Genomic DNA, 18,213 nt, shown 5'->3' with positions numbered 1-18,213 from the left:
TAACTAGATAGAAATTTTGGGCACTATGTAGACCCAAAAACATTTAGGGTAAGGGTAAGATGACCTTTTTCTCCCAGCCATAGATAAAACAAAACCTCATCTCAGCTCTTTTGATGAATGGCTACACTATTTTTAAGTTCGTAATTTCATCTGAATATCAACATTTGTGATATTTAGTCAAAAACTGTTTTGAGTGATCTGAATAGGGATCTATGACATCATATTATATCATAGTTTTTGTGTGTCTATTTGGCCATGAGAGATTTGTGGACACAATAATGTTTTTAGAATTGAGGTTTAAAAGTTATAGTCTTTATTTTGAAGTAAAAAGATAAAATTAGACTCTTGGGGTAAGATGACCTTTCTGGCACCTTACCACGGTAATGGCCATCTTACCACTCTTTGGATATTTGACATTTGTGTTATAACCACTAAATTAGCAAATGTTTCTATTTATTTCCTGTAACAACACATTGGCTTATGCATCATCATCCTGTACATGCTAAACATATATCTAAATGTGTTACAATTTAAAAGTAAATCCACATTGTTCACATTCGGGGCATCTTCCCCCATCCTACCCTAAGATCTTTTCAGCCCTCAATCATATAATCTTCAGAGAGGCAGCAACATAGACATTGGAAGGCGGACTTAATTTACATTTATTTCCATTGTAAACCAAAAATTATCTTACAGCAATCAACAGTTGCTGACAGAGAGGTTAATTGTAAATCTTCCACATACAAAATGTAGCCTACATGTTTTTTTTAAACACCTTGACGTATCACTTTTTTTCTGTTATTCCCTTATATTCATGAAAGGCCATAAGTCAATACATTTACTACAATAATATTTTGATAACATGAATGCCATTAAAAAAAATAGGAAACAACAGTAGTAATGGAATTCTGATGCAAATTATGCTTACCATGGTAGTTTGTTTTTAAGGACTTATGTTATGATAAATACCTAAACGCTCACAAATCACCCCTACACCATTACAATCTCTCTGAAAATGCCACTTCAAGGACATCCAAGTACAATTTAAAAGCTGACAGACCACCATATGCTTGTTGCATTACAGACATTAAAATATTGCTTTGTTTGATGTTGACAGAGAAAAATATAGCCGTGGTACTCTGTTTCTATTGTGAGATGTGCTTAGATGGCTGAGACGACATTGCTTTGTTCTCTCTGACCAGCCCACCCTTGCCTTTCATCTTGGTTGCCAGCTCACAAGACTGTATTCCTCCATCATTAGAGTACTGGTCATTGCTTGTAAGTGCCCAGGTGCGGTGGAGACAGACAAGCGCTATATCAAAAGAGTGTGTGGTATTTTATTCATAAACTTTGTCCTTGTTGGGAGACAAGTGTTTCAGCAACTGTTGTCCCAAAACCAAAAAGACAGCAAAAGCCACATCTTGCGTTTGTATTATTCCAAAAGCAGCAGCGCTAATCATCGGTTTGGGCTCCGAGTGCTACACTGTCTTTAAAGTCATCAAGAGATCTGAGAAGTGTGATCTGCATAATGTAATTCATCACAGGTGCTGCGTGATGAATATAGTGATAGCTCATTATGGAGTCTCTGTCCTTATTTTTTCTCTCTCTTTTTGCTTCATCCACCTGACTGTTCTCTTTGTCTTTCTTTGTCATCTATGTGTTAAAATCAGTGCTCTCAAAACTGGCCTTCACACTGCTGTAAATGAATAATTCATTTGTTATATTATATATGTAATATGCACTTTAATGACACACAATACATGATCAGATATGAGCACTTTATTTCAGATTTGAACTAGAAGATTAAAAAACATCTTTTAAATACAAGAACTCAAGTTTTAGGTAATAAGTGAATTTCTGTGTAGTGAAATAACCAGTAAAAATCTGCATTATATATCATAAAAAAGAAAAACGATACAAGCTAATAGGTTGCCCCCATAAATAATGGTTCAAGATTATGAAAAAACAAGCATTCTCAACATATGACAGTTTAGATTTAGATTTGTTAGAATACAGAGATAGAGGGAGAAAGACAAAAGGGGGAGAGATATTTTGATCAGTAAAGAACAGTGAAGGTCACGGCTGCAGTGACGTGTATATCTATACGGACTGCACTCTAGAGGCAAACACCAGCACGTTCTTCTCAACCTCAGCATTGAGTTCGCGCTGGGAAGCCCTGGGATTCTTCTTCACAAAGTCAGCAATACTCTGGATGCATTCCCTCTGAGGAAGTAGAACATCAAGTCACAAACGTTTGTCTGCTTTATAATGGATGTGTTCTGTAATACATTCTGTTATGAATTTTTTTGTTAGACTTTAATAGATTAGATTGGTTGGACTATGTTAGAATTAATTAGGAATACAGTACAAAACAACACAATTTTTGTACAACTGTGAAGTGGCTAGGCCTAAAATCATTAAAAAAAACATATATAGGTATTTGCAAATTATTTAATCATTAACAATTTATATTAGTTTGAATAATTTCATTTCTTTACTCATCCTTGTGCAACACACACACACAATATATATATATATGCCTTTGCAGAGTCTGCTTGTGCGTTCATGTGTTTTTAAGGAGCCGTGGCTGTAGAGACGCTCTGAAGGGAGGGTGGGATCATATGCTTTCAAACATAGCTTGGCTCTCCGAAAAATTGCCTGCCCAACCTTTAACCAACAAACTAGAGGCATTGAGCATTTAAAAAATATAGGCCTATATATCACTACTTGTTCTCATTCAGAGAGAAAACTACTGGGCATGGAAAAAAGTGTCATCATTCTGGCTTGTTTGTGACTGAAGACATTTTGTGTTACAATTGCCCTAAACCTATATAGTACAAACGCAGTCTTTTTTTATAAAGACGCCAAAGAAAACATTCTTACCCTGTATGCATCGATCTGGCTTTGCCCAGAGAGTCTGTCCAGAAGCTCACGGCACACCTGCATCCCAGTGACAGCAGTGAGCAGATCTTTACACTGTACACTGTCGGTCTTCAGCCAGCCCAGCAGAGCCAGCTGCAACCCGAACACAATCACAATCATGCTGGTTAGAATGCGATATATTATTTGAGTTTATACCATAGTAAAACATGGTGGTGGGTGGATCTCTGTAGTGTTAATTATTAATTCATATTTGACAGAAAAGCTGAATGTGACCGAATTGACGTTTGACACACCAACCTGCTGAATCAACTGAGCATCTGTCATCCCGTTTGACTCCGCCATACTTTTGTTGATGTTGAGAAGTTCAATATGTTATTAATATATGCGATTAATAATTAGTAAACTATGAACTACAGCTAAAATTCCGTTCCATACTTTTGTGACAACTTACATGATCTTCCTGTTTACACCGCAGCGTGTTCTTCTTCCTCCAATGAAATCAGATTTATTTTCGCACTTGCGCCCACTTATGGACGGGCAAGTCATTACTTGAGTATTTTTACCTAATGCTTGAATAAAATACAAAACATGACAAACATAATTTCAAAAATTCTATGAGGGCAGCAAAAACATAACTCGTGGCTTGGCTTCGTGAACGAAGATTTAGGAAGTACATCCACGTTTTCTACAGGCATAATCAAATAAATAATCATAAATAAAGATAAAATAAAGCGTAGGCCCTATGTATAAAATCAATATATTATTATCCGAATTTTGTTAACATCAGAATTCAGAATGAGAAAGCATATTTTATTGTTTAAAAGTTCAAGTCAATTAATACATATTTCAAAATAAAAACAGACATGAACATTTTCCTAGATTCATGCAAAATTGGCATGAATAAAATAAATGTTCCAATTACCCTGCCCCGGCTTTACAAAATGTGCACTCATTACAATCCAAATTAAAGCTGACTCAGGAACTCATTACATGGATAAATGTCATTAGTTATTTTAATATGAACCTCTTTAGCCTTCGATAGATGAGGAAAAGAAAAGAAAAAAAATATCTTGTGTCATAACTTAAAGATAAAAGAACATGTGTTATTCATTGTTTAAAGAGATTCCTCAATGTTTCATACCCACTTATCCCCTGGATATACAGTAGCCTATAGTTCATCCAAAAGTTGGAATTCTGTTTTCATTTATCCATCCTCATGTGCTTCAAGACATGTCTGGAGAAAACATATGGAGGAATGTTAGGGACAGACAGCCTCAGTATCCATTCACTTTCAAAGCAATTCTTTCCATACGATGAAAGTGAACTGTGACTGGCTGCCATTCGACCCAAAATCTTCTTTAGAATTCAATTATAATTCTTAATTTAGAAAAAATTTTTAGATAAGTAAATCTTTTGAGTGAATGTATCTCTTTTACTAAAGGATATAACTATAGATTCAAACCAAAAACATAAATATATTTTTTTGTAAAATGTAAATGTAAAATGCAACCAATAAAAGGGATAGTTCACCCCAAAATAAAAGATTCTGTATTCATTTACTCACCTTTATGTTGTTTCAAACCTGTATAAATCTCGTTCTTTTGCTGAACACAAAATATATTTTGAAGAATGTCTGAAATCAAGCAGTTGGTGGAAACCATTGAATTCCATAGTATTTTTTTTTCCATACTATGGAAGTCAATGGGGTCCATCAACATTTTGGTTACCCATATTCTTCAAAATATCTTCTTTTGTGTTCATTTTCTACGTTTATAATGTGAACCCAAAGACATTAATATAACTGGTAACACACATCTACTACCAACAGGACAGAGGATGTATAGCAGCATTTAGCAATGTGACCAGTAAGCAAAAGACAAAATAAGCGTATTTGTGTTGAATCATTTCAGAATCAGATATGATCTTAAACACTCCGTTACATTGACTCTAACAGTACATAATACATCCAGTAGACACTTCAATGTCTACGAAATGTGAAGTAACTATAAGAAATTGAAGTCAGAGGAAGTAATGGAAAAAAGTAGAATACTGACATAACACCAAATAATATGGGTTTAATCTGCAAATTAATGTACATAAATAACACCATAAACATAAAACAGCAATGGGTTAATCTTGTCCAGCCTGAGAAAAGTAAAAGTCATTTGGATATTCCATTTAAATAAGGGAGGTGATTTTGTTATTTTTTCGAGTCACGTTTTGTTAAATATTTGAATACAGTACTGATTATATGACCGAGTATAGGTTGGTAGGCTATATGAGTGGTCAGTTATCCTCTTTAGACTTGCTGAATGATCCAAGCTGTTTAGTGTTTACATCTTTAAGCAGTTCGAGTTGGCGTTGGCCTCGCCGATAAAGATATTCTATGTGCATGACGTCAGTCTTCTTGATAGCAGAGTTGGCACGGAATTCATCACGTATTCTCGGTAAGAAGCCCGGCTTGTCCTGTGCGGAGCGCAGAAACTGCCGATACAGAGATAAGACCTGTTTCTGTAGCTTGCTGTGGCGCACCATAGTGTGCTAGACAATAAACTGGACAGCGCTGTTGACGGGATTCACAGTGGTGACTTCAATCTGCGAAGGGTAGTAATGTTGTCAATGCATTGCATTATGTTTCAAAACATCAGATGTGTGTGGCTGCTTATGTTAGTTTGTTCTGTACAGCAGGGGTTTTCAAACTGCGGTCCGGGTACCCCCAGGGGACCGCTAGAGAGTGTGAGAGTCATAACAACAACAAAAAAAGAGTCATAACAAAATGGGTTTAAATAAATAAAACGTTGATTTAAAGAACGAAATAATAAAAACTACTAAAATAAAGAAAAAAACAATACATTAACAGTATACAGTAAAAAAATATTGTTGGTTTAACTTAAAAAAATAGTTAATCACCTGGTTGCCTTACAATTTTTAGTTCACTGAAATGAATATTTTAAATTTATACAATGGAGTTTGATTTAATAAATAGAAACTCAAAATATTATATTATCTGAACCACATAAATCATCTAAGTTGATTTTACAAAAGAAAAAAGTTGCAATAACAAATCATGAAAATATATTTTTTTACAGTAGGCTACAGACTATTATGGTGAGTATAAAAAAAAACCTTAATGTAACAGAATTACAAAAAATACTTTAAAATAAAAATACTTTACAAGTTTATAATATAAATTTAAGTCTTTAAACATGAGAATATGTAGCTTTCTTTTAACATTTAGAATCGGGGTCCCTCGCATGAGGATGGTCGTAATTCGGGGTGGTATCTAAAAGATTGAAACCCCCTGCTATACCAACTAACTTTGTTCAGAAAATGTTAGTTGACGTGACATTTCAAGCATTGCCCTGTAGTGTTCTTCTAAAGCTTATTTTAACAAGATTGTTTAATGCTTAAGTTTGTAAACATGCGGTAAGGTAGTATGATCTGATATATTAATTAACTACATGGAATATTTTTGTAATGTCAAAAATGTATTTGTATCATGTAGGCCTATTATTCTAAACAAAAAAAAACACTTTTAATTATAACCCAATAATTGAAAAATGTGATGTTTACATCGTTTTAGATTTATTGCATGTCATACTACTGGACATCGCTAAAACTGCTTGAGGTCTGACGTTAAGTACATTTAAACACGACTCTTCTCAGCACATTTCAAAATAACAGGCAGGAAAATAATAACAGCAACACTCTACCTTGTCAGTGACAGCAGAATATTTCATTGGTAATGGGTATAACGCCCAGACTCAAGTAATAAAACGTTAACACAATGACACTGTAACTGAATTTGCCGAAATGACCTATGTTTCCTAACCTTCCTAACTGATGCTGTGACGACTAGACACGCTGCAAGTGCCCGATCCACTGCCACCTAGTGGCCAGGCTGTATTGCAGCAACACACTGCACTGACGACACTCACTTCCTCCTTTACAGTGGTCTATATAGACTATACGATCAGACTATATCAAGTTATGCAAGTCCATGTTGAAACTTTGCAACTGCAAAATACATATATTTACTCATTTTTATAAAACAGGCATATTCACATATTCAATTCATTAATGCAAGTCTCAAGTTTTTCAAGGTCACATTTAAATGAAGACTCAAGTCTGTCCCAAGTCGTAAATTATTTGTTTTAATACTTTTCTTATGCTGCAGGTTAGTTTTTAGCAGGACAATTCATTTGAAAAAAAAAAAAGATTTTCTAGGACCTTAAATAATTAAATAATCTAAAATAAAGTTTGGTTTTCTTGAATCAAAAAGTCATCTTTTATACCATTTACTGTACTTTATTGATCAAAAGGATATGTTTTCCTAATTGTAAATGCCCACTAAATTAAATATTCCCTTTTATTATTATTTTTTTTTTGCCTTATTCCAAGAAAAAGTTGTAGATCTGAAGTGTCTCTAATTTAGAGTACAAGTCACATCTTAAGTCAATTGCTTGCCATCTCAAGTCTCAAGTCAATATTTGAGTTTCAATCTCTTAAAATTAAAATATAAAATTAAATAATCTAGACTAACATGTATTGAACATTTAGAGATTATAGACTGCTCATCTGAGAAAATTATTGAAAGACTAAATATATAAATTCACCAGAATTCTTGTAGCATTATCAAGCTTCATTGTATTGCATAGTGTAATAATTTCTCATATAGCATCAGGTTCACATCCATTCCTGAGCTAGAAGTATCAACTTTGCATTCTATTGATTTTATTGCACAGTTATTGAATATATGAATCAAATTTTGTAAACCGCTTTTTTTTTGGCACAGATAATAATATAATTTTGTCTATACAGTGCATTACTAGATAGCAAAACTATCTGAAGGCACAATACCGATTGATTAACATGGCAGAAACTTCAACGGTAAGCATATGTCAGAATATAGGACGGCAGCCTGAGAATATACAGTATGTTATGCATCTCTGCGTAGAGTCACTGATATCAGATATCCTAAAGCAGTGCAGCTGAGGTATAGACTGATTCACGATGGATGTGGTTGAATGTAATATTATAGCATCCTAGAGCCGCAGATATTCCGCCAGAAAGACCACGAGGACTTTGGTGAGGTTGTCCACGGTGGGACTGTGAACCTTGTCTGCTGTGTCCTCCATCGTGTGCAGGAAGGAAGGGAATGGCGTAGCAATCATGTGCAGCACTGGAACTCCTGCATTCAAAAAAGCAAGGTCCATACAGTATAGTTAATCTTACAGCAATATGTTGGCCATATTTTATTTATTTTTTTGCTATGACAGACGCTTTGTCCTACCTCTCTGAAGGAAAGGAAGATGATCATCTTCAACCGGCCCCATGTTCAAATCCTTAATGAAATAGCTCTGCTCTTTGGCATGAGAAGTAAGGAGCCCTAAATTATGAAGTCTTTTCTCTAAGAAAATGCAGAAATATAATTAGAGGGATTAAAGGAAAAGGACATTTAGATGGTGTAAATAAACTACCTATCATAGGGTCTATGACTAAATTTCATTATTATAATTTTCATAACAATCAAGACATGATCATTGTATTATCTTGTTCAATATTTTACATTATTCACTGAACTTCACTGATAATTTTTTTTTATCTTCACATATAGACATAGACATGTCAATAAATGGTATTTCCTTTTGAAATAAGTGGCTGGTAGTTTTTACTCTAATTTAAGCCATTGTGGATCAAACCTTAGTTTTAAGTGTCTTTATGGCCATTAATGATTAACCGGGATTACTTTATCATTAATGGAAAGTCAAATCAGTCTTACCAGCAGCGATAAGGCGGTCAAACCAGCGAGCTGTGTTCTCAAAGTGATTCACAAACATGGGATCAGGCGAACCGATGAGATCCAAAAGAACAAGGAGATCCTGCAAATATCAGCAATAACTCAATATATTTATACACTTCTTATACAATAGACACTTAAAGAGACAAAAAAGAAATAAATTTTTTTCCTTATTTATTGACCCTCATGTTGTTCCAAACCTGTATGAATTTTTCTTCTTCTTCTACAGAACATAATAGAATACATTTTGAAGAATGTTTTGATCCATACAATGAAAGTCAATTTTGGACTTGTTTCAAAACATCTTCTTTGTGTTCCACAAACAGAAAGTCATACAGATTTGGAAAGACATTAGGTTAGTGAATGAAGAACAATTTTCATACCCCTTTAACAAATGCACACACACACACATACACAAGCATCTTGTCTCACCACAGCGTTCAGCAGTGTGGTTTGTTGAGAACCCGGCGGGTGAGGAGTGCGGGACATGTAGTCTGCGAGGTGCCGTGAACCATATAGCGAGTCTGTCTGAGACCATTGCTCGAAGGCCTCTCCTCCATCAAAGAAGACCAACTGCAGGGTTACCCTGGACATCTACACACACACACACACACACACACACACACACACACACACACACACACACACACACACACACACACACACACACACACAAATAAAAGTAAACAATCAATCAAATGTCTCAAATTTTCAATCATGGTTGAAAACCCCCCATTTGTTGCAGTGGGATTCTGTTTACTAAGGATTAAATTAAAATAATTTCTTCCACCTGGCCCGTAGAGGATGAAGCTTCTTTATTATACTAAGCTGGGCAAAAAAATCAATAGCGAGTCCCCATGGATGAGTAACCATGTATTCTACAGCTGCTATGTAGGTTCCCGTACAAAAAGAAAATATTTACATATATATATGAATGCCCAATTTTAATTATTGAATGTATATTGAAAATATGCAGAACAATATGTGTTAATATATTGAATAATACATAAGGAACTGCGGCTATTCATAATATTAAAAACATTTGTGACAATATATTTACTACCATATATTTGTACATGCGCTGTACATGTGATAAAATATGGTACTGTGTGAATAAATATAATTGAACATATACTATATATTCACATTTATATGGGATCATGATCAAGATCATGAGTAAAATATACATTTAATATACATATATATACATATTTTTTATTTATATATTTGTAAAATCTTATTCACCCACAATGTTGCCATAACTTTAACAAGACATCCATTGATGTCCTAAATATTTGTTTGCAGTAAACATTTTTCTTATATTTCCATATATGAAATATGTAACAATGTAAACACTAAAGTGAGATAAATGTTTATGAATATGTGTTTAGCTTTATGTAAACCCACACGTTAACTCATGAAAGAGAAATTAATCAATAAAGCTATTACATGTAAAATTGCAGTGCAGTTTTTGTCTTTTTTTTATCAATTTTTTTATATGTATAAATAAATAGCCATACATGGTCAATGCATAATACTGCAATATATTGAAAAATAAAAGCACTAGTTTCCCATATATGGAAATGTATTATTTAGTATATTGCTTTATATGTATATTTCCATCTATTTTTGTTTTGTAAGGGTTTGTGAGGATCTTCTCTACTTATCAAAACCCTTTCCAGTCATGCAGTGTTGTGAAGCTCTTGGCTCTGTTACAAGTTAAACAACAGAACTGACTCTGAATTCTACCGCACTGGGGCTATTCAGAAGTCTGGAAAAAGCTTAAGTGACCTCCTCAGAGACATGTATCGCTCTCTTTATCTCAGGACAGCAAGAACTTATGAGCTAGTAATGCTATATATATATATACACAGCATACAAATTTAGTTTTTAAATGAATGACCTCTGAAAGCGGTTTTCTTGAAAATTAGATAAAAGAGTAACACTTTGTCTCACCATCTGCTTGTGCTTTTTGAGGTGTGGGTCCAAAGCTGTGACCAGTTCCAGCATCATAGCACAGGGAACAGCTGAATCACTAGCACCCACAAACACCTTCTGTGGGTCACTTGGATTTGTTGGTATAAATTTGGAGTCATAATGACAAGCAAAAAGCAATCGTCGAGGTGCTGTCGGGTCTAAAACAGCCAGGACATTAGAGAAGCTAACAGGACCACGAGGGGTTTCAGATATGAAAGAGTCCACATCTATAGACCAGCCCGCTGAAAGAGAATCCAGTTGAGAAAAGATGTGCTACGATCACAGAAAATGGAAGATATCAGATTATAGCATATTTGGTTAGATCTGAGATTCAATTCAATTCACATTTATTTGTATAGTGCTTTTCGCAATACATATAGTTTCAAAGCAGCTTTACAGAAAATGTATGTATCTACAGACTCTGTTATCAGAGGTGACTGCGTCCAAGGTTAAATCGAACTAAAAACAAAACTGATATTCCTAAATTGATCGTGTCTCACTTTTCGAACAGCCCGACTCCCACGACTTCCTGGCTGTCGCTCAATGAGAATGGGCCGCAGATGGGAATACCGCAGTCTTCCCCAATTCACCTGCGAGATGAGCCGCCTTACCTGGCCAACTGTGGGCTTACCTGGCTGGTGATTATGCTATGAAAGGTTAAAGATGGTAAACATGTGAAAGGTGATCAGATGCACAGAATGAAGAGCAACCATGTCATTATTTGGATGCATGGAAAATTGCAGAAAAATTTGATTGGAAAAAACTGAGTTTTGTATTGTGATATCCATTTTCTATGGCTGGTCTACCCTTTTAAAAATATAGGTTGCAAAAGGGGGGGTTTGCAGCGATGCAACAGAAGAACCATTCTGGGTTCCCCAAAGAACATTTAAATAAAAGGTTCGATAATGTAAAGAACCTTTTTCCACAATAGAGAATCTTTTGTGCAATGGGTTACAAGAGAACTCCTTGAACTAAGCGCTGACTTCATATCTTTATATTTCAGTCCAAGTTCAAACTCTATAAACCGCTCCATTTTTAACGTACAGATCTGTCTGAAACACTGCCAGCGGGACATTAAACAGGCAGTGTTTGTCCGAGCTCCCAACAGGTTTTGCGAGTGAACGCAAATATCTTTTCGAGAGAACGCAAAAGTTTTGCGAGGGAGCGCAAAGTTTTGCAAAAGAACGCAAATATCTTTATGAGAGAATGCAAAAGTTTTGCGAGAGAACACTGTTATACAGTAGGGGGCACTGTTACACATCTTCTGAAATAGTACAGGATCTCCGGATCAAAACACAGGTGAAGAAGAAGCAGAAACAAGTTATAGGCCCTGTCCCAAATGGCACACTCCGGACTTGTGGACTTCCTCAGAGTCCACACTATGGTGACGTCATGTAGTGCAGACCTACAGGGCCCTTGGCGCGAGTCCACGAGGGTGCATTGAAAGGTAGTTTTGGGACAGACTCAATCGTCACGCCGGAAATAGGAAGACGGTCTGGTTGTTGTTATGGACAGGAGCTGCATGTTCGGGGAAATATGCTGCCTATTGTTGTTGTTGTTACATATGACTCAGTAAAGCCCTGACATTCGGTTCTATTAATTTAATGAATAATAATGCGATCGTATTATTCAGCGCTCTATTATTAGCCTATGTTTGAGACATCAACCACTGGTCAATGACCATAATGTTTGTATAAACTGTAGGTAATAACTGGTAAAATGTACACCTAGGTCATAAAAACCGTAATGATACTTACACTTAAATTTTTCTTCTCAGCCATGTTAACAATTGTCCGTGAGCGAAATCTCCTCCCATCCATTGTCTGATTGGCCTTTCGCAAGGATTCCTGGGTAGTTAAAGTGTGTGGAGCCTGCATCCATGCGGGCTTCGCGGAAGACCGCTTCAAGGGGACAAAGGGGGTGCTGCTGAGCACACTTCAGAGCGTTAAAATGATGAATGGGACGGCCTACGGACTCGTAGACTCAGCGAGCACGTGCAATTTAAGTCCACGAGACCGAAAGTCCACATGAAGTGAGCCATTTGGGACAGGGCCATTGAAGATTGCTTACACAAATGTAAAACTATGTGATAATAAGACATTCAACAGCATAACGTTACAGAATGAAATGTCGATCTAGGAAGGGTTAATGACTGTGAAGCTTTGGGGATGTTGATGGACTCAATCTACTCCATTTATGTTTTAATCATCATTCTGAATCCGATCCGGATGTAGTTTTTGACAAAAATGCAATTCCCTTTCGAGAACAGCCATTTTGTTTTGCGTCTAGCTAGATGCTATGGGAAAACTCCTTTTCTCGAGAATATTGAAGCCTTTATTTTAAAACGCAGTGCAGCTGCACCGCGAGCATAGAGCAGAGCATCTAGCTTGCCATTGGCTGTACTGGAGCAACTGCACATCCTATGGCGAGGAGGCTGAGAAGCGCGAACCAATCAGGGTGCTTCACATCAGAGCCCGCCAGAAGGGGCTTATGACTATATAACCCTGGTCAGCTCGCCATGGAATCAGATTTAATCTCCTTCAGTGAAACTTGACATCGTTGACTTCTCCAGAGATCTCGCAGTCAAAGTGCACCTTGCAGTGGAACGAGCAACCTGCCAGCTAAGCAGAGTCAGAGGACCGGCACTGTCTCCCTGAGTAATCTGCAGCTATCCGGCGGGTGAAGCCATATCCTTTCTAAAAGCTTTCTGTGTGCTCGCCGTCGTGACACCTAAATTAAAAAAATTTCTGAAAGCGTTGTTGCAAATGCCTCTCATCGACTGTCCCACGTGCGGAGCCTCTCAGCATGATGGAGACGGTCACAGCAAGTGCGCAATCTGCCTGGGCCTTGCCCACGCAAGAGCTGCAATCAACCAGGGCGGCTGCCTACACTGAGAAAGTCTACCCATCGCCATCCTGTGCTCGCGGCTAGCCCTCCTCTCGGACGGCAACCCCGCCCCTCGCGCTCTCCCGCTCCCTTCTCTCGAGCCTCGACGGAAGAAGCGGCATGCACAAAGGATCCCAGATTAGAGAGAGAAAGGCGATTCCGCGCCGGCCCAGTCCCCACGCCTCTCGTCTTTTTTTTATGTTTTATGTTATGTTTCCATAACGGCCCCCTATACAGTTCAGGTGGCCCAAAATGTTCAAACATCAGTCACCAGACCCATTACAAAGCACGCGCCACTGATAACAGACACTGTCTCCACTACAACAGTAAACACTCTCATAAAAAACAAGGGGGCCGTTTCAGGTGAACGCCGTCATGACGGCAGCTCAGTCAGAGCAAATAGTGTCTCAATAGCAGCCCCCTTTTTAGTTCAGGTGGCTTGAATCGTTCATACATCAGTTGCAAAGCCCGCTACAAAGAATGCACCGCTGATAGTAAATGCTGCCTCCAAGACAGAGGCAAACACACTCATAGAGAGCACTTCCCCATCCCATGAGGTGGTGGGATCCCCATTTCAGGGCACCCGTCCCCGTTGTCCATACAGACTCTAGCTTCTTGGGCCAAGGCCTGACAGGCCATCCCCAGGGTATAAGATCCAGTTCGCTCACAGGCCCCCGCGATTTCGCACAGTGATAGAGATCTCTGTGAAAGGCAGTGTAGCACACATGAAAGGAGCCAGTGCCCGAGACAGTGTCCCCGCCCCTAAGTGAGTCGGCTTTTACAGCCACTACTTTCTCGTTCCAAAGAAAGAGGGCGGGTTCAGGCCAATTTTGGATCTCAGACACCTGAACAGGGCCCTCATCAGGCGACCATTCAGGATGCTTACAACCAAACAAATCCACGGCCAGATTCGCCCAGGAGATGGGTTTCTCTCATTGGACCTGAAAGATGCTTACTTTCATATCCAAGTAGCCCCCCAGCACAGGCCATTCTTGCCTTCGAGGGGCAGGCTTATTAGTAAATGGTCCAACCATTCGGCCTATCGCTAGCACCTCGTGTCTTCACGAAATGCATGGATGCCGCACTTCTCCCCCTGTTTTCGACTCTACGCTGATGAAGGCGCGCCTCTTGCCAGAGCGCGCCCACGCTATACAACGGCTTGTGGCTTCGTTCAAAGCAGGCTCACACAGGCCACTGAGGACGTTTCAGAGGGTCCTGGTTCTGATGGCCTCAGCATCGTCAGTACTGCGCCTGCATATCAACTGCCTCGAAATTTGCCCGGCCCTGAGGTTCTTCCTCCCAGACCTGAGAGGACAACACGTCCTGGTCCACACAAATAACATGTCGGTGGTGTCCTACATAAACCGTCAGGGTGGCCTCAGGTCAGCCAACCTGGACAGAATGGCCAGACTCCTCATCCTTTGGGCCCATGCCAACCTGCGCGCGCTGAGAGCAGCGCATGTGCCGGGCATCCAAAACCAGGGTGCGGATATGTTGTCCAGGGACAACGCACAACACAGGAGAATTGTCTTTCCACCCACAGGCGACTCAAATTATTTGGAGCACCTTCGGCAGGGAAGGGGGTAATCCTAAGAAAGGCAAGGCTCTCTCGGCCAGCAGCCATATCACCCTGTGGCCCAAGACTGGTTGCCCACTGAAGCTAAGCAGGACTGAGCCTGGTTAGTACCTGGATGGGAGATCTCCTGAGAAAACCAGGTTTTTGCTGGAAGAGGTGTCAGTGAGGCCAGCAGAGGGCGATCACCCTGTGGTCTGTGTGGGTCCTAACGGCCCAGTGTAGTGATAGGGACACTATACAGTCAAAGAGCACCGTCCTTCAAGTGAGACGTAAAAAAGAGGTCCTGACTCTCTGTGGTCAATAAAAATTCTATGGCATTTCTCGTAAAGAGTAGGGGTGTAACCGCGGTGCCCTGGCCAAATTCCCTCCATTGGCCCTTTCGAATCATGGCCTCCTAATAATCCCCATCCATTGAATTGGCTCTATCACTTTCTCACAATTGGCTCAACATCCCCATCTACGTGTTCCCTCCGGTGTCGATGCTCCCACGAGTCATTGAGAGGATCAGGAAGAGCAAGTCCCCAGTCCTCGTCATAGCCCCAATCTGGCCATCCAGGATCTGGTTCCCCGAGCTGGTGGAACTGCTGGAAACAGCACCATTGCCCATATCGCTGAGGAAGGACCTTCTCATGCATGTGGGGGGGGTAGACGGCCACCATTCAACCCGCAAAAAAAATAATATAACCATTCCAATAGCTACAAAGCTGTTCAGTTAAGCTAAAAAAAACTGCATAGTTCCCCTTTAAGGGGGCCAGAAGGCATAACCCAACTCGGACCACCTATGTAACCCCCTGGGATTTATCTACGGTCCTCAGGGCACTGAAGGGGCCCCCGTTTGAGTCTCTTCAGTCAGCAGACCTCAGTCTGCTCTCGCTGAAAACAGCCCTGCTGCTAGCGCTGGCATCAGTCAAAAGAGTAGGCGATTTACAAGCGCTCTCCTCTAAAGCATCATGCCTGGAGTTTGGGCCCAATGACTCCAAAGTCATGCTCAGGCCAAGACATGGTTATGTGCTTAAGGTGCTCTCAACCCAGTTCAGAGCCCAGGTTATTTCCCTATCTGCTCTTCTCTTGTCGAGAGAAGACGAAGACTCTAGTCTGCTCTGCCCAGTCAGGGCTCTCGGAGTCTATGTTGAGCGCTCTGAAGCTTTTAGACAGTCGAAGCAGCTCTTTGTATGTTTTGGTTGCCGCACCAAGGGTCTGCCAGTCACAAAGCAGAGGCCATCGAAATGGATAGTAGACGCTATCTCCTTAGCTTACGCCTTAAGGGTCTAGTGGTGTACCAATGGAAGACATTTGTGCGCGGCAGGTTGGTCCTCGCCGTCCACTGCTTTGCATGCACGGATTCTCTCTGTTTAGGGTTTTCGGGCAAAGGGCCCTAAAGCTCTGGAAGCATTTCCCTATGTCGGGTTAAAATAATTAAATAAACTTTTCCCATAGCATCTAGCTAGACGCAACACTTGTTCCCTATTCTCAGGGAACAGAGGTTACGTTGGTAACCAATACGTTTTCTCAGCTTTTTGTTTTGTTTGGCTTTTTTTAATGAAACTTACCCTAAATTTAAGTGTTGATAAAAAAGGATGCATGAAACTAGAATACAATGTTTTTAAAATGTAAAGCATTAAAATACAGTTAAAGGTGTTTCAAGAATAAAAAAATGAATGCCTAAATAGGAATGGAGTATACTTAACATGCAAAAATAATATAAATAGTAAACTAAGTACGATGTTATGTTCACTTAAAGAAAACTTACAAGTATACTTGCAGTATAAACTAAACAAGTATTTTACTGAGAGAGTATACTTCAAAGTGTACATACATAAACTAAAAAAAAAGTGCTACAAGCATTTGACTAGTAAACTATCAGTATAAGTTCACTTATAGTACAGATGCAGTACAAACGAAAAACACACCGTTGTAAACTATAGCTGTGCACTCAAAGTTTACTACTGTTACTCTTACAGTATACTTAAAACTAAACTAAAAAGTGAGACAATTTAGTCCCAAGTAGTATTAACACAGTATACTTACAAGTATTCTAGTGTATTGATATCAGTAAGTATACTTAAAATATACTTTGCTTAAGTATACTTAATAAAATGTACTTTTACCAGGTAAAAACAAAAAAAACATGTTCCAAAACATAGCTACAAGTTAAAGATGGATTTCCCAACAGGGTTGTATGTATTGATTAAAAAGTGCACAAGAAAATAAATAGAAAAAATGCCTTCAGTCCTCTTACCTTGTCTTTGAACAGGTCGGGAGGTCTGGGAGGCAAGTCATACTCTATCGGTTGATGGTTCGATAGTAATAATGCCAGTATTAATGTCATCGCCACCAGCACGCACAAACACAGCAGCAGCAATCGCACGCGACAGATGCGTGGCTGCTGGTCACAGCGCGCGACTGTACAGTTCCATCTGACAGTCGCTGCTTTGTACCGTAAGCGGCTCATCTTGTGTTTACGATAGATGCCAAAAAAGGGATTAAACCTGCATGAAAGGGGAATATAGAAAAAGCAGTTAAAATACAGAATCGTACCACGAAACTGACATATTCAGCTCGAATCCAATTCCCAACTCATTTTTATAATCTGGTGCACACTTATAAAATAGAATGAGTAATAAAATAATTATATAGATAAACAATTAATATAACAAACATCATAGCTAATTAAATGACGCAGCACATGTTAAGTTGTTAGTGACCACAAAAGATGCGTACCCCGAATTGCAGATTGCAGGGCAGACACACTTACTGTACCACTAGTCCGGGTATGGCATAAAACTGCTCTTTCAAATCCACTGCGGTCGCAGGAAATGAATAGCACATCGTGTTGAATCACGACGAAAAGGAACATTTCATTACCAACGCTGGGTTGATTCGTCCTTGATATCTTGACAATGCACGCAGGCTGTAAATGATCGTATTCTCAGTTCTGCAGTCGGTGTTACTGAGGCATATGAAAGCTATCTGCGTAGATCCTTGTCCCACTCTAGGGTGTCCTCGCTGTCCCCGTTTACTTTTGGCAGTGATGTAGGGTAATAAATAGGCTATAACATAGCCTATATTTCATATTCATGCATTTAGGAAG

General features: G+C 39.0%; 3 protein-coding genes across 4 annotated transcripts; all 3 read right to left on the bottom strand.

The window, feature by feature from the left end:
• Window positions 1-1,764: 1,764 nt before the first annotated feature.
• Window positions 1,765-3,444, bottom strand: LOC143740884 (uncharacterized). Its single transcript, XM_077233005.1, has 4 exons — window positions 3,335-3,444; window positions 3,181-3,226; window positions 2,884-3,015; window positions 1,765-2,223 (listed from the first exon to the last, which is right to left on the bottom strand). Exons 1-4 carry the CDS (start codon window positions 3,427-3,429, stop codon window positions 2,101-2,103), a joined length of 396 nt encoding a protein of 131 aa, XP_077089120.1. The 5' UTR covers window positions 3,430-3,444; the 3' UTR covers window positions 1,765-2,100.
• A 228-nt stretch (window positions 3,445-3,672) lies between these two features.
• On the bottom strand, window positions 3,673-6,649 carry sdhaf1 (succinate dehydrogenase complex assembly factor 1). Its single transcript, XM_077233006.1, has 2 exons — window positions 6,597-6,649; window positions 3,673-5,478 (listed from the first exon to the last, which is right to left on the bottom strand). Exon 2 carries the CDS (start codon window positions 5,416-5,418, stop codon window positions 5,170-5,172), a length of 249 nt encoding a protein of 82 aa, XP_077089121.1. The 5' UTR covers window positions 5,419-5,478; window positions 6,597-6,649; the 3' UTR covers window positions 3,673-5,169.
• A 372-nt stretch (window positions 6,650-7,021) lies between these two features.
• qpctlb (glutaminyl-peptide cyclotransferase-like b) lies at window positions 7,022-18,193 on the bottom strand. 2 transcript variants are annotated; one of them, XM_077233004.1, is made up of 8 exons: window positions 17,844-18,193; window positions 17,362-17,611; window positions 11,161-11,307; window positions 10,640-10,933; window positions 9,116-9,277; window positions 8,666-8,765; window positions 8,177-8,293; window positions 7,022-8,074 (listed from the first exon to the last, which is right to left on the bottom strand). In XM_077233004.1, exons 2-8 carry the CDS (start codon window positions 17,572-17,574, stop codon window positions 7,929-7,931), a joined length of 1,179 nt encoding a protein of 392 aa, XP_077089119.1. In that variant the 5' UTR covers window positions 17,575-17,611; window positions 17,844-18,193; the 3' UTR covers window positions 7,022-7,928. The 2 variants fall into 2 exon arrangements, with proteins under 2 accessions (XP_077089119.1, XP_077089118.1); XM_077233003.1 differs by having other exon boundaries at window positions 17,878-18,140.
• Between the last annotated feature and the right edge of the window lie 20 nt (window positions 18,194-18,213).

Source organism: Siphateles boraxobius, unplaced genomic scaffold, assembly GCF_051911475.1.
Source record: "Siphateles boraxobius isolate OS27281-9 unplaced genomic scaffold, OSU_SipBor_1 18, whole genome shotgun sequence".
Taxonomy (NCBI): Eukaryota; Metazoa; Chordata; class Actinopteri; order Cypriniformes; family Leuciscidae; genus Siphateles; species Siphateles boraxobius.
The sequence above is the reverse complement of the archived record's forward strand: the minus strand, read 5'-3'. Positions and strand labels throughout refer to the sequence as shown.